Source organism: Nycticebus coucang, chromosome 15, assembly GCF_027406575.1.
Source record: "Nycticebus coucang isolate mNycCou1 chromosome 15, mNycCou1.pri, whole genome shotgun sequence".
NCBI lineage: Eukaryota > Metazoa > Chordata > Mammalia > Primates > Lorisidae > Nycticebus > Nycticebus coucang.
In genome coordinates this window covers 64,837,259-64,850,782 of record NC_069794.1, presented here as the reverse complement: position 1 = coordinate 64,850,782, position 13,524 = coordinate 64,837,259, and the positions used below count along the sequence as shown (strand labels likewise).

The window sequence follows — 13,524 nt, the reverse complement described above, 5'->3', positions numbered from 1 at the left end:
CTTCGTATGTTTTGTCCAGTTTTTTAGTTGTTTCAGAAAGGAGGGGATATCTGGTCCCTTTTTCTCTAACTTTATTGGAAACAAAAGTTTAAGATTAGTTTTAAATAAAGCAAGAGAAAAGCATTTTCTTTCTGATTGAAAAGAGATTCATCTTCATATTTCAAGGGCAACGTTTGTTTGCAAAAAAAAAAAAAAGAAACCTCATTAAGTTTTTTAAAAAAAAAAAAGCTCCCCTTTAGCAAATGGCACCAATATAGCTTAATTTTAATTTAAATTAAAATAGTTCTTATGAAATTACACAGAGATGTGTAAAATCTGGTAATATTATGTTTGATAACAAGAGTCCAGGCTCAGCGCCCGTAGTTACAGCACCAGCCACATACACCAAGGCTAGCGGGTTTGAACCTGGCCTGGGCCAGCTAAACAACAATGACAACAGAAACAAAAAATAGCTGGGTATTGTGGCCGGTTCCTGTAGTCCCAGCTATTTGGGAGGCTAGGGCAAGAGAATCACTTAAGCCCAAGAGTTTGATGTTGCTGTGAGCTGTGATGCCACAGCACTCTACCGAGGGTGACATTATGAGACTCTGTCTCAAAAAAAAAAAAAAAAAAAGAGTCCACATACCTTCAATCCCTCACCTCTCTGCTCCTTCTCTCTCTTCATCTAAAATAGTTCTCACCTGCAATCTGGAGGGAAAGCTGCAGATATGATAAAATGTATTAAGAAATTCTTTCCTTCCTGAGTAAGTGGTATATGAAAATAAAGTAAATCCAAGTTGAGTCACATTAATCTATTGCTTTGGCTGTGCAAGAATTACTAATAACTCCTTCCAACCCAAGAGTTACAAAGTAGAAAGAAATATTATAAAGCAAGGGTGAGAAAACAAACTAAGTGTCATCTTTTAAAAAATATCTATTAATGTAATTCACAACATTAAGAGATTAAACCAAAAAATTCATATACTAGTTTTACAAAAACATGTAAAATTTACACCCATTCATGAAAAACACTCATAGCAAAGAGCAGAAGGAATTTCTTTAAGCTGATAAAAGACATTTATCAAAAACCTACATCAAGGCTGGAGGCGGTGGCTCACACTCTAATCCTGGGTAGATTGCTTGAGTTCAGGAGTTCAGAGACCAGCCTGAGCAAGAGAGTGAGACACCTGTCTCTAAAAAAAAATAGCCAGGTGGTATGGCAGGTGCCTGTCCCCAGCATCCTACTGAGGGGGACAAAGTGAGACTCTGTCTCGAAAGAAAAAAAGAAAAAATCTACATCAAGCATTCTAATGGTGGAAACTTTTTTTTTTTTTGAGACAGAGTCTCATGCTGTTACCCTGGGTAGAGTGCCATGGTGTCACAGCTCACAGCAACCTCAAACTCTCGGGCTCAAGCGATTCTCTTGCCTCAGCCTCCCAAGTAGCTGGGACTACAGGCGCCCTCTACAACACCCAGCTATTTTGTTGTTATTGCAGTTGTCACTGCTGTTTAGCTGTCCCGGGCCGGGCTGGGTTCATACCTGCTAGCCTGGATGTACGTTGTTAGAACAGACATAATTTTTAAATGTGCAACATCTTTATGGATAAAATTACAAAACTGTTTTGAAGGTTATTATAAAGGGCTATACAAATAGACAAGTCTACTGTATTTCCTGATAAAAAGGATTCAGAATCATTAGTATATCAGTTGTCCCTAAAGAGTCAATCTATAGATTTAGTATAATTCTAATGAAAATTCAAAATTTGTTCATGGAACATGATAGCTGATTTTTAAAATTTATGTGGAAAAGCAAAGGAACAAACCAAGAGGCTGTTGAAAAACCTCTGGGATAGGCTGGGCATAGTGCTCAGACCTGTAATTCCAGTGCTTTGGGAGGTCCAGGTGGGAGGAAAATTTGGCCAAGAATTTGAGACCAGCTTGAACACGTAGTGAGTCTTCATCTCTTAAAAAAAAAAAAAAATCAAAAAGTAACCAGGTTTGGTGATGTGAGCCTATAGTCAAAGCTACTCAAGAAGCTGAGGCAGGAGAATATCTTGAGCCCAGGAATTTGAAGTTGCTGTAAGCTACGATGATGCCACACTCTAACCTGGGCAATAGAATGAGACCCTGCTTTAAAAAAAAAAAGGAGCAGGAAGGAAGCTTGGTCTATAAGACTCTAAGGTGTTAAGATTTAAGGTGAAGCTACAGTCACTGAGATGAGTAGTATTGGCTCAAGGACAGAGAAATAAACCAATAGAACAAAAGGGATAGCCAAGTAGCCAAGAAGTAGACAGCCTTATATTAGTAAGGATAATCCTTGACTATGCTATAATTTGTAATAACTATTGATATTAATAATAAAACCTGAAATAGCTTTACTTAACCCTATAAAGGATTAATTCTGGGCTGGTATAGCAAAAATACCTTAAACTCCGTGGCTTAGAAATAACAGAACTTTATTACTTACAGTTCTTTCTGGAGGCTGAAAGTTCAAGATCAAGGCATTGGCAGATTCTGTGTCTGGGAAGGTACCTGCTTCCTCACAGACAGCATCTACTTCCTTGCAAGGTGGAAAGAGGAGGGATCTCTTTTGTAAGGGCACAAATCCCACTCATAAGAGCTCTGACTTCATGACCTAATCGCCTGCTAGAGGCTTTACTTCCTAAAACCATTGCCTTAGGGGTTAGGATTTCAACATACACATTTTGGTGGGACACAAATATTCACACTATAGGAATTTCACACTCATATCACAAATGGACATAGGTCAAGGGGCTCTCACTGATACTGTTCTCTAACTTGGAGTTCTTGTTTGCTTCCATTTGCAACTCACCTTCTTGCTTCCAGCCACAAGATGAGAGAGAGTGCCTGCATGTGAAGTCACACCTGTTCTCAACTGCCTCACACCCCTGGTATTCCCATTGGTGAAAACTCAGGCAGAGGGTCTCACCACAGCCACAGAGAGGGCTGAGAAATGCAGAAATGCAATTTTTCTGTGTGTCCAGGAGAAGGCAATGGTGTCTTAGACCAGCATTTCTCTGTCAAACAATATGGAAACTTGATCTATGCATATCCCTGGAGAAAGTGCCAGAAAATTAATACATTACGATAAGAAGAAAAACAGGGAAGCCAATTTCTTCTTTACACTGCACACAAATAACTCTCAGATAGATTAAAAATTTAAGACAGGTAAAGGGGATATATGAAAATATCTTTATATTCCAGGTATTTGGAAAGAGTTTCTAAATAACATGAACATAGAAGGAAATTGTGGATAAAAATACATCATAAAGAAAGAGAAAAGACAAATGATAAATGAATAGAAGATATTTACAATACATATAACTGACAAGGACTTAGTATTTAAAATATAGAAAGAAATTATGCTAATCAATTACTACAAAAATACCAACAAATTAATAGAAAAAAATGGGAAATGACTTGAAAAAACTTAACACGTAAAAAAAATATCAGTGACCAATGATGGAATACAAAGAAATAGCTCTACTTCATTACTAAGTCAGAAAATAAAAATTTTAATTATGAGAAAATTCCATTTCATGATCATTTGATTGGAAAAGTTAAAAAGTCAGAGAGCATTAGGAGTTGGCAAGGAGGAGTAATAAAAAGTCTTTTCCATTACTGCTGACAATATAAATTAATACAAAAAGATGGAGGAGTAATTTGACACTGTCTTATGAATTAAAAATTGTGCATACCCCATGAAATAGCAATTCCACTTGGAGGGAAAATCTCCCACATGTGAACTATGGCTAGAAGTTTCAACACATATGATAATCTTTTTTTTTTTTTTTTGTAGAGACAGAGTTTCACTTTATTGCCCTCGGTAGAGTGCCATGGTATCACACAGCTCACAGCAACCTCCAACTCCTGGGCTTAGGCGATTCTCCTGCCTCAGCCTCCCGAGTAGCTGGGACTACAGGCGCCCACCACAACGCCCGGCTATTTTTTCTTTTTTTGGTTGCAGTTTGGCCGGGGCTGGGCTTGAACCTGCCACCCTCGGCATATGGGGCTGGCGCCCTGCTCACTGAGCCACAGGTGCCGCCCAACACATATGATAATCTTGAAAACACAATATTGAGGGGAAAAAACAGATTCAGAAGAATTTATATAGCGTACCATTTTTATAAAGTTAAACAGATCTAAGTCTATTGTTTAAGAATACGCACAGATATGTGTTTAAGGATCCACGCTCTAAAGAAAAACAAGGACATGAGGAAAAGGGAGAATTTAACCTTTCAGGGTAGTGGATACCTTTGGGGATGTGAAAGGGAATAAGGTGAAGTGGAACAAATAAAGAGCTCCAGGATGCCAATGAAAGTGGGTTTTTTAAAGTGTAGTGATGGGTTCATACGCATTTTAATATTTAAAAAGATAGGATTAGCTTAAACATTTTAATCCATTAAATATTTAGTTTTTTAAATTAAAACACACACAAATGAGAAGGAAGAAGTAAGTACTCTACAAACTGATCTCCATTCAAGACAAAAATTGCTTAGGAGCAGAAAGACTGAGAATGTACATTCTCTTTTCACATCTACTCTGTAGTGAGATCCTCTGTCCACTTAAAATTTTGTTTCCTGTGCAAATCAAAACCACACTGAGATACATCTATCCCCAGTGAGAATGGCTCACCTTATAAAGTCCCAAAGCAATAGATATTGGCATGGATGCAGAGAGAAAGGAACACTTATACACTCTTGCTGGGACTGCAAACTAGTACAACCTTCCTCTATGGGAAGGTTGGAGATTCCTTAAAGAACTTTCTGATCCTGCAATCCCTCTACTAGGTATTTACCCAAAGGGGAAAAAAGACATCTTAAAATAAAGACTTGTACACGAATGTTCATAGCAGCACAATTCACAATCACAAAGACATGGGAACTACACAAGTGCCCATCAATACTGAAATGGATTGATAAAATGTGTCTATGTATACCATGGACTACAACCCAGCCATAAAAAAGAAAAAGAGGGTAACAAGTATTTTTCATAACAACCTGCATGGAATTGGAGACCATTCTCCTAAGTGAAATGTCACAAGAATGGAAAAACAAACACCACATGTACTCAATACTGAACTGGAACTAGTTGATCAACACCTGTGTGTTCATAGGGAAGCAAAAGTCAATGAAATTCAAGTAGGTGGGAGGGGAAAAGGGGATGGGTAAATTCCTACCCAACAGGTACATTGCACACTTCCTGGATGAAGAGCACACCTATAACTTTGACTTAAAATATACAAAAGCAAACTATTTAACCAAAACAGATGTACCCCCATAATAACCTGAATTTTTTTAAAAAGAGAATAAAATAAAATAAAATGAAAAATTGTTTCCTTTTTACAATTACCTAGAAGCCCTTTCCAGGATTTCATTTTTACTTTTATTTTCACATCAAAATTCTGTTTCATTTTTTCCCAGTGGCCAGGTTTTATCTGCTCTTCCTAGAACCTCTAGGCAAGTTCAAGTTCTGCAGAATCTTACTACAACATACGAGGTAATTTCTCCTTCATTTGTGTTTATTTTGGTTTCATTTTAAATAAACATTGGGTGCCGTCTTCCCTCCTTTATGTTGCATGACTTATGTGTGTCTGGTATGAACTCCTCTACTCATTCCCTTCCCCCGTCCCCCAAACCACATGATTTTTTTGGTTCCCCAAATCAAACTTTCTTCATTTGTACTATTGGTTTTTTAGTTAATTTCATAATAATACCTTGGAATTGAAAAGTGTGTACTTACAAAGATGCTATGGTAACAAAAGTTCAATAAACTCTGCTTATATAACAAAGGTTTTGAACAAAGGAGTATGCACATAAACACAAGGAAAAATTTACTGAAACTTTTATCTCTTGGACCCAGAATGTCTAAGGTGTAGAAAGTTGACAAGTGTTATCAAATGTTATGGTAGAAAACCGATGGTTCCTTGTTAGTTAGTGTTCATCAAGAAGCAGATGCCAAGGCCAGAATAGAGGGGCAAGCAATTAGGAGGATACCTGTGATAGATAAAGAAGAGGGACTGGAGACGGCAAGGAGTGCGTTTAGACCCGGGTGCAGCTCGGACACTGCTGCAGGAAGGAGCATGTCACACACAGACCCTCTGACTGTAGAGTAGTTGTGAGAAAGTTTGGGCTAGGCCAGCAGTGAGTCCTTAAGCCAAAGTCATGGGTTCTGGGAGCCCCGTATTTGTTGAATGTGCCTGCATTCACACACTCACAGTGCTCAATTACTGCCAGTCTGTGGCCCTGGAGCAGCATGGCTTCAGGTCCCAGTGGACCACCAAGGCCAGCCTCTGGGGACGCCACTCAAGTGGGCTCCTTGCAAAAGCAGAGCTAAATGCATTTTGATTTGCACAATACTATGGTAAGGGGGAAACACAGAGAGAGGAAGCATTAGAGATTTAGAATTCTGGTTCTTGTTCTGTCACTTCTTGTCATATGATTTTAGAAAAGTTAGCTATGAGCTTTTATTTCTTCTTCTGAATAATGAAAATAACAATTGCATAGTCTATATCAAAGTGTTACTATAATTATCAAAGAAAATGAGTGTGAAAGTGCTGTGAAAAAGTACAGTAAAATAAAAAAAACTGTAATTCTTATTGGAAGGCATTGCCCAAAGGCCATAACTAGATTGCTAAAAAAGGAAGAATGTCATGATAATAATTATAAGAAGAAGAAATTTTTATTAAATAAAATCAGTGTTTAATCAACTTTTTTTCTAGACAAAATTTCATTTTCTTTTAAACGTCTGACATACACATTTAGTTTTATAGCTGAATGATAGATACATTCATTCATTCATTGTCTCATCAAATATTTACTGAGTATCTGACACGTTCTAGGCTCTCCTTAGCAACTAAAATTACAGAGAGGAATTTAAAAAGCTCACTACAAAATAAATGTTTATATTATTAAGTGTGAGTATGAAAACCAGTGGCCATAAAGTGTCCCTTTCAAGTCCTTCATAGACATAACTTGTATGGGTCTAGCCACAGATGAGAATGATGTGAACAACTCTTCTTTTATCAATTTTTTCCCCTTAAAACTGTAGATTGTTCTCTGGCAGCCAGTAACAGCTGATATTATTGAGAAGAAAAAAGAAGTCCACTTTTTTGTGAACGCATCTGATGTAAGCAATGTGAAAGCCCATTTAAATGTGAACAGCATTGTATTCAGGTAGGCATCACCCCATACATGCTGAGTGGCTATTGTGGATTTGACTAGGGCCTGGTATAATTGCCTCCTGGAATAAAATACATTAAACATGGCATCGTGGAAGTCTCTGAAATAGACTGGTGACAAAGCCCAAGCTCCAGCTCTGTGAACTTGGTTTAACTTCTTGTGACCTCAGTTTCTTGTCCGTGATGAAGGTTAGACTCAGTGATCAACAGAGCCTCTCACTGTCCCTTCTTCTGTTATTACTCTGTGTACAGATTCGGGAAGCAAAGTTTTGCTTGCTTGGTAGGCGGCTTTGGTAGGTGCCTTGGTAGGCAGCTTTGCAGCATCTCTTGAAAAAGCAGCTGCTGAAAGGCAGTTAGCTTTTGCTGATTCTTCCTTCACAAAGTTGTAAATGTTTCTGAATGTTTGGCCCAAACTAAAAAGTATTTTAACAGGTACTCAGACTCTTCACAGATCCCGGGTTGGAGTCTGGCACTGCACCTTCCACCTGTGTGGCCCTATCAGCATTATTAAACTCTTTGTGCCTCAGTTTTGTAGATTAGAATCGAAAGTAGCACCTATTATGTGGATTAAATTATTTCATTTTTTTAAAACAGTGTATCAGGTGCAATTTCTGTTCACAGCCCACACCCTCTTTCTCTGGATTCTTCTGTTCATCATATCCTCTCCATAGCCATTGCTCAGCTGCCAGTGGCCTTTTGCTGGCCTAGCACCTTCCTCGCGACCACGCTGTCTTCAGTGTAGCCATGGGTCTCCTTTAGATCATATGCTATAGCAATTATTAGTAACATACTGTAAGTGTTTACTGTTTTCTAGCTTTTCTGTACATGGTATCATTTATTCTTTATTTAATTCTGTGAAGTAGATACTATTCCCATTATATGCAGGAAAAAATATTTTATTTATAAATGAATTTCACAAAGTGAACCAGCTAAAACATGGCAGAGTCAAATTTAGACTTTATGTGTTAGCCTAGATAACCGTAAAGAAACCTTTATTAATATTATATCTAATTTTCAAATTTTCCATTTCAGGTGGCAAAATACCTTAAGTTAGTTAAAATTTTGCCTCTTTAATAAAGGTGGTGCTTCTGGAGAGAAATAGAGTGAGATTCCTTTCCCATACCATTCCTGGTTCCTGCATTTCCATTTCTTTGGTTCTGGGGAACACCTGGTACAGGTTAATGGAAAACAAAACAATACAGAAAGCAAAGGCTTTCTGCTTATCCTCGACATTTTACTGAAAATTGAATAATGCTATGGTACTCTGAATTGAAGAAAGGTGCGTTAATCTATAGGTTCATATAAAGTACACTGAAGAAGCTCAGTGGTGAGCTTCAGTACACTGAAGAAGCTCTGAGTGGTTAGGGCACCAGCTACATTCACCGGGGCTGGTGGGTTCGAACCTGGCTCAAGCCTGCTAAACAACAATGACAACTACAACAAAAAAACAGCCTGTGGAGGGCACCTGTAGTCCCAGCTACTTGGAACACAGAGGCAAGAGAATCGCTTAAACCCAAGAGTTTGAGGTTGAGTGAGCTGTGACGCTACAGCACTCTACCAAGGGTGGCATAGTGAGAGTCTGTCTCAAAAAAAAAAAAAAAGAAGACTCTGAAGAATCACAGCTGAGAAATGTTGATAATGGTGGGAAAGGGTGAGTTTTTGGAAGTCCTGAGAATATACCTCATAGGAGCTACCTTTTCTCCAATGTTACTTTGCAGACAAAATTTTATTTCTCTCTTAAACATCTGACATACACATCCAGTTTCACAGTTGAGTCATAAATACAGCATTCATTCATTCATTATCTCATCAAATATTTACAGAGCTCCTCGTAGGAGCTACTTCTTCTCCATGCAGGCTCTACTGAAAGAGTTTGTGAATTCAGTTTATCACATCGTGAGATGGTAGTGTTTTTTACCTTGGTGAACTTCTTATTAGACTTCTTAGCAATTTTCCCCCTAATAACCTGTGTGGCTGCTGTGGGCCGTATAGGGAGGTCAGCACTCTGCCTGGAAACCGGCTCATTCTCTGTTTCATCATCTAGAGTCTTGCTGGAAGATGTGGAAGCTAGTATTCAACAGCAGATCTCCAACAACACGGTCAACCCCCGGGCCTCCTCATCATACTATGAACAGTATCACTCGCTAGATGAAGTAAGCTATCACACTCCTCTTTAAAGTTACTGTTTTTGTTTCATTAGGATTATCATTTCAACCAGGGGTAGTTACTAAAGGATTATAATTAGTGGAGGATAGTAAAAAGAAATTATACTTTGGTTGAGGTTACATGTGGTAATCCATCCTTCAGTAGATATCTTTCCTGGGAAAACTGCATCATATTTGGTAAACTCAAGGATGTTTGTCCGCTGCTAAGAGTATCTCTAGCTTCTAAAAGTAACACTGTATGCTAAGGAATCAAAGACGAGGACCTTTTAACTGAAACTACTGCAAAAAAAAAAAAAAAATTAATAAGCCAATTAATCATGTATCTTTGGACCATTACCCCAATTTTATTCATACTGAATAATTGCCAAATTACCTTACTGAATTAAAGAAATATATTGACTTACACATATAAGTGAATATATAAAGAAATATATTTACTTAATGCACTACAAATAATTGTATTTTATTCCTCTTCGGAGAAAGCTATTTTTACTACTATTACTGCTACTACTACCGGTGTTTTAATCTTTAATAAATTGGATTTTTTTCTGTTAGTATTTACAGGTTCCCCTTTTTCTAAAGGGAACCTGAGTAAGACGTTAATGTTTAGTTAGGATGTCAGTAAACTTTCACATAATTCACTAAAAGCCATTTCCCCATATTTGTTAGTTGAAAGAATAAATCCCTTGGAAGACTTTCTCTTTTGTATAGTGCACTGTAAGTAATAAAAATACCTTGATGCCTTCTGTTTTTTCATAAGCATATGATGCTATATTGCCTACTATAAGTATTTTTATCATCTTTGACAAAGTGCCCAGAAACTGTTAGAGACCATATCCATATTTTGAAGGAATCTAAGACATAGGTAACAAGAATCAGTTTTATATTTAATCTTTAAAAGCATCTGTTCCTTCCCAATTAGTTAAACCAGAACTCAATCTGTTAGTAGAATCAATGTGCCTCGCTGATTGATGGGGGTCTTACAGTTGCATCCCCCTCCTTTACATCTCCTACACTACATCTACTCCCCTAGACCATTTCTCTCCATTTCTCTTCTCATGAGCAGACTTGATGCTAAGAGGCTACGTAGGCATGATTTGCAAAACACAGAAGGTGAAAATGTTAAGTTTGGTAGAGAAAGAAAAATACCTTAAATGAAAGTATTTTTAAATATTTTTATTTTTTATTTTATTTATTTATTTGGAACATGAATTTTATTTTATTATTATTATTTTTTTTTTGTAGAGACAGAGTCTCACTTTATGGCCCTCGGTAGAGTGCTGTGGCCTCACACAGCTCACAGCAACCTCCAACTCCTGGGCTTAAGCAATTCTCTTGCCTCAGCCTCCCGAGTAGCTGGGACTACAGATGCCTGCCACAATGCCCGGCTATTTTTTTTTTTTTTTTTTTTTTGGTTGCAGTTTGGCCGGGGCTGGGTTTGAACCCGCCACCCTCGGTATATGAGGCTGGCGGCTTACCGGCGCCTTAACAACTGAGCCACAGGCGCTGCCCTGGAACATGAATTTTAATGTGAGGGCAGACCAAAGAGGCAGCTGCAGAACAGAGCTTCGGGCCAAGCCGAGCTGCATAGGGCCTGCAGGGACATCACTCTACCTCCCTGTGTCATTTTATAAGGCCTAACTTTTTCGCAAAACCTGAATAGGTGAGAGGCCTGTTTAGCAGTCTTGTTGGTGGTTTCCTGGATGGAACTGGTCAGCTGATCCGTGGCTTTCTGCCCAGCCTCTGTGGCTTGATCCACCACTTGAACTGTTGCTCCGGCTGCTGTCACCACTGCCCGGGCTGTTTTCTCCACCTGTTACTTCAGATCCTGCAAACCCAAGACTGCAGGGGGTCTGTGGGGTTGTCTAAGGCAGTCACAGCAACACTGGATCCTGCCAAGAGTGGCAATATTTTTAAAATATATTTTAATTATGTTCAAAAAATTATGTTTTCTTACCATATCCTCAGTTAAAAGCCAAAACGACGCAGAAGGAAAGAGTGAGCGTATGACTGTATTAGTTTGCTAGGGCTGCCATAACAAAATAGCACTGACTGTGTAGCTTAAACAACAGACATTTCTTTTTTCATAATCCTGAGGGCTAAACATCCAAGATCAAGGTGTTGGCAGATTTGGTTTCTTTTTTAGACTTTTCTCCTTGACTTGCAGGTGGCCACCTCTTTGCTGTGTCTTCCCTCACCTGTTTTTTTTTCTCCACGAAAGTATATCCTGGGTGTCTTATTGTGTGTCCTAAGTTCCTCTTTGTTTAAGGACACCCATCAGATTGAATAAGTGCCCCCCCCACAAGGGCTTGATTTTTAACTCAGTCACCTCTTTAAAGGCCCTACCTGCAAATACAGTCATTTTCTAAGGTACTAGGTATTGGGACTACAATATTCAAATTTTGGTGGAGAACATTCTTCAACAAAACAAGTATGACATTTCAGAAAATATTTTGCACTTCTCTCCCTACTCCCCACCCCTAATACTTCCTAAAAATTTCAAAGGAACCATGGCAATTTTGCTCCCAGGAAATTCCTCTAAGTGCATCTTTCCTGTTAGATAGTGATCTCTCCATCAGCCCTCCTTACAAGATGGGTCTAATGGGCAGGAGTGGTTCTTTTGCCATTGACCTATGTCAGGAATCTTCAGTAATCCACTGTAGGGAGAAAGAAACAAATGGCCAAAAAGTACTTTTTAAGTGGAGAGGGAAAAGAGTTTTTTAAAGGATGTTACCTTCATTACCCCATGTTAGTTTTTTTAATGAATAAAATTTGTCAGTAAAGATCATCATACAACACAGCCACCCTTGTTGAAGGAAATCTACAAACTATTAATGCTATAACATAAGTTAACTTCATACAGTGGTTATCTCAGAGGTATTCATGCCTAGAAGAGTAACACAGGAAACGGGTCACTATGGAAGTCCCTGATGGACAACCCAGTCCCTGATGGACAACCCAAGGGTCAGTGCTTGGCAGGTGAGCCTTTCAGCAGCCTCCTAATTCTCAGCATGGGGCCAACCACTCCTGCTAGTTATGCTACTCTCAGAGAAGCCAAGAGTGAATGGTCTTCCAGTTCCCATCAGCTAGGATTGCTGTTTGGAGCCACCTCTAGAAATGTTTCCAGAGATGAAGCCAAGGGTTGATTATTCCCATTTCAGAAGATGTAAGAGTTTAAGTATAATAGCCTTTGGGAAGTTGTCTACATTAAAACATGATCAGCTGGGGTGGGGGCTCATGCCTATAATCCTAGCACTCTGGGAGGCCGAAGTGAGTGGATTGCTTGAGCTCAGAAGTTTGGGACTAGTCTGAGCAAGAGTGAGACCCCGTCTCTACTAAAAATAAAAAAGAAAGAAAGCAAGAAAGAAAAAAAGAAACACTAGCTGAGCATTGTAGTAGGTGTTTTTAATCCCAACTACTTAGGAGGATGAGGCAAGAGGATCTCTTGAGTCTAAGAGTTTGAAGTTGTTGTAAGAAGATATGACGCCATGGCACTCTACTCAGGCAACAGAGTGAGACTCTGTCTCTAAACAAGCAAATAAACAAACAAAAAATCAAACACACACACACCATATGATTAAGTTCAATCCCAGTAATCTTAAAACAGTCAACAATTCAATACTTTGAAGTGGGTGCTACCCGAAATTCAGCCTCAGAACTTCTTTCTGCTTTTTCCTTCCACTATGATCTTGAGAGAACCTCAAATACCACTGGAATTCCACCCAGGAGAGAGGTCCAGAATCAAACTACTTCTCAGGCGGGAATTGTTTGTTCCTCCAGATGGTCTTCACCTTGTCTCCCATCCCTCTACTAATTTCATTGTGCTTGCATAAGTCTTTAAAGGGAAACAATGATACTTCCATTTGTTCTGTGTAAAAACGGTGGCCAGAGCAACCTTAGTCTTAAAACATGAATTTTTAAAAGTCCCATATAAATGTAAACTCTTGAACAAATGGTGGTGAGATTTCTTACACAGAGGCAGGAACTCGCTGTGATCAGCCTTTAAAAATAACTTTTAAGAGCTGTAGTTTAAAGTTTCCCAGCTCTGTTGCAAGTTTCTTAGTACTTTTTCACTCTTTCTCTAAACTTTGACATGTACACAAACTCTAATTTTATTAATTTCTCTAAACAGAATAAATACCCTGGCCCATAGAGTTTTAGTTTTTCATTTCTTCTGCA

General features: G+C 38.6%; 1 protein-coding gene and 1 pseudogene across 3 annotated transcripts in view; one reads left to right on the top strand and one right to left on the bottom strand.

Annotated features, from left to right (window-relative positions):
• CPB2 (carboxypeptidase B2) overlaps positions 1-13,524 on the top strand; it is a 57,967-nt gene that overhangs the window by 12,908 nt on the left and 31,535 nt on the right. For 2 of the 3 annotated variants that reach the window (XM_053563963.1, XM_053563962.1), the window contains exons 2-4: positions 5,424-5,499; positions 7,051-7,175; positions 9,225-9,333. In XM_053563963.1, coding sequence (XP_053419938.1) covers positions 5,424-5,499; positions 7,051-7,175; positions 9,225-9,333 — 310 coding nt within the window. The remainder of the gene's footprint in view (positions 1-5,423; positions 5,500-7,050; positions 7,176-9,224; positions 9,334-13,524) is intronic. The other variant, XM_053563964.1, reaches the window with a different exon arrangement.
• Positions 10,870-13,521, bottom strand: LOC128566863 (adipogenesis regulatory factor-like; annotated as a pseudogene).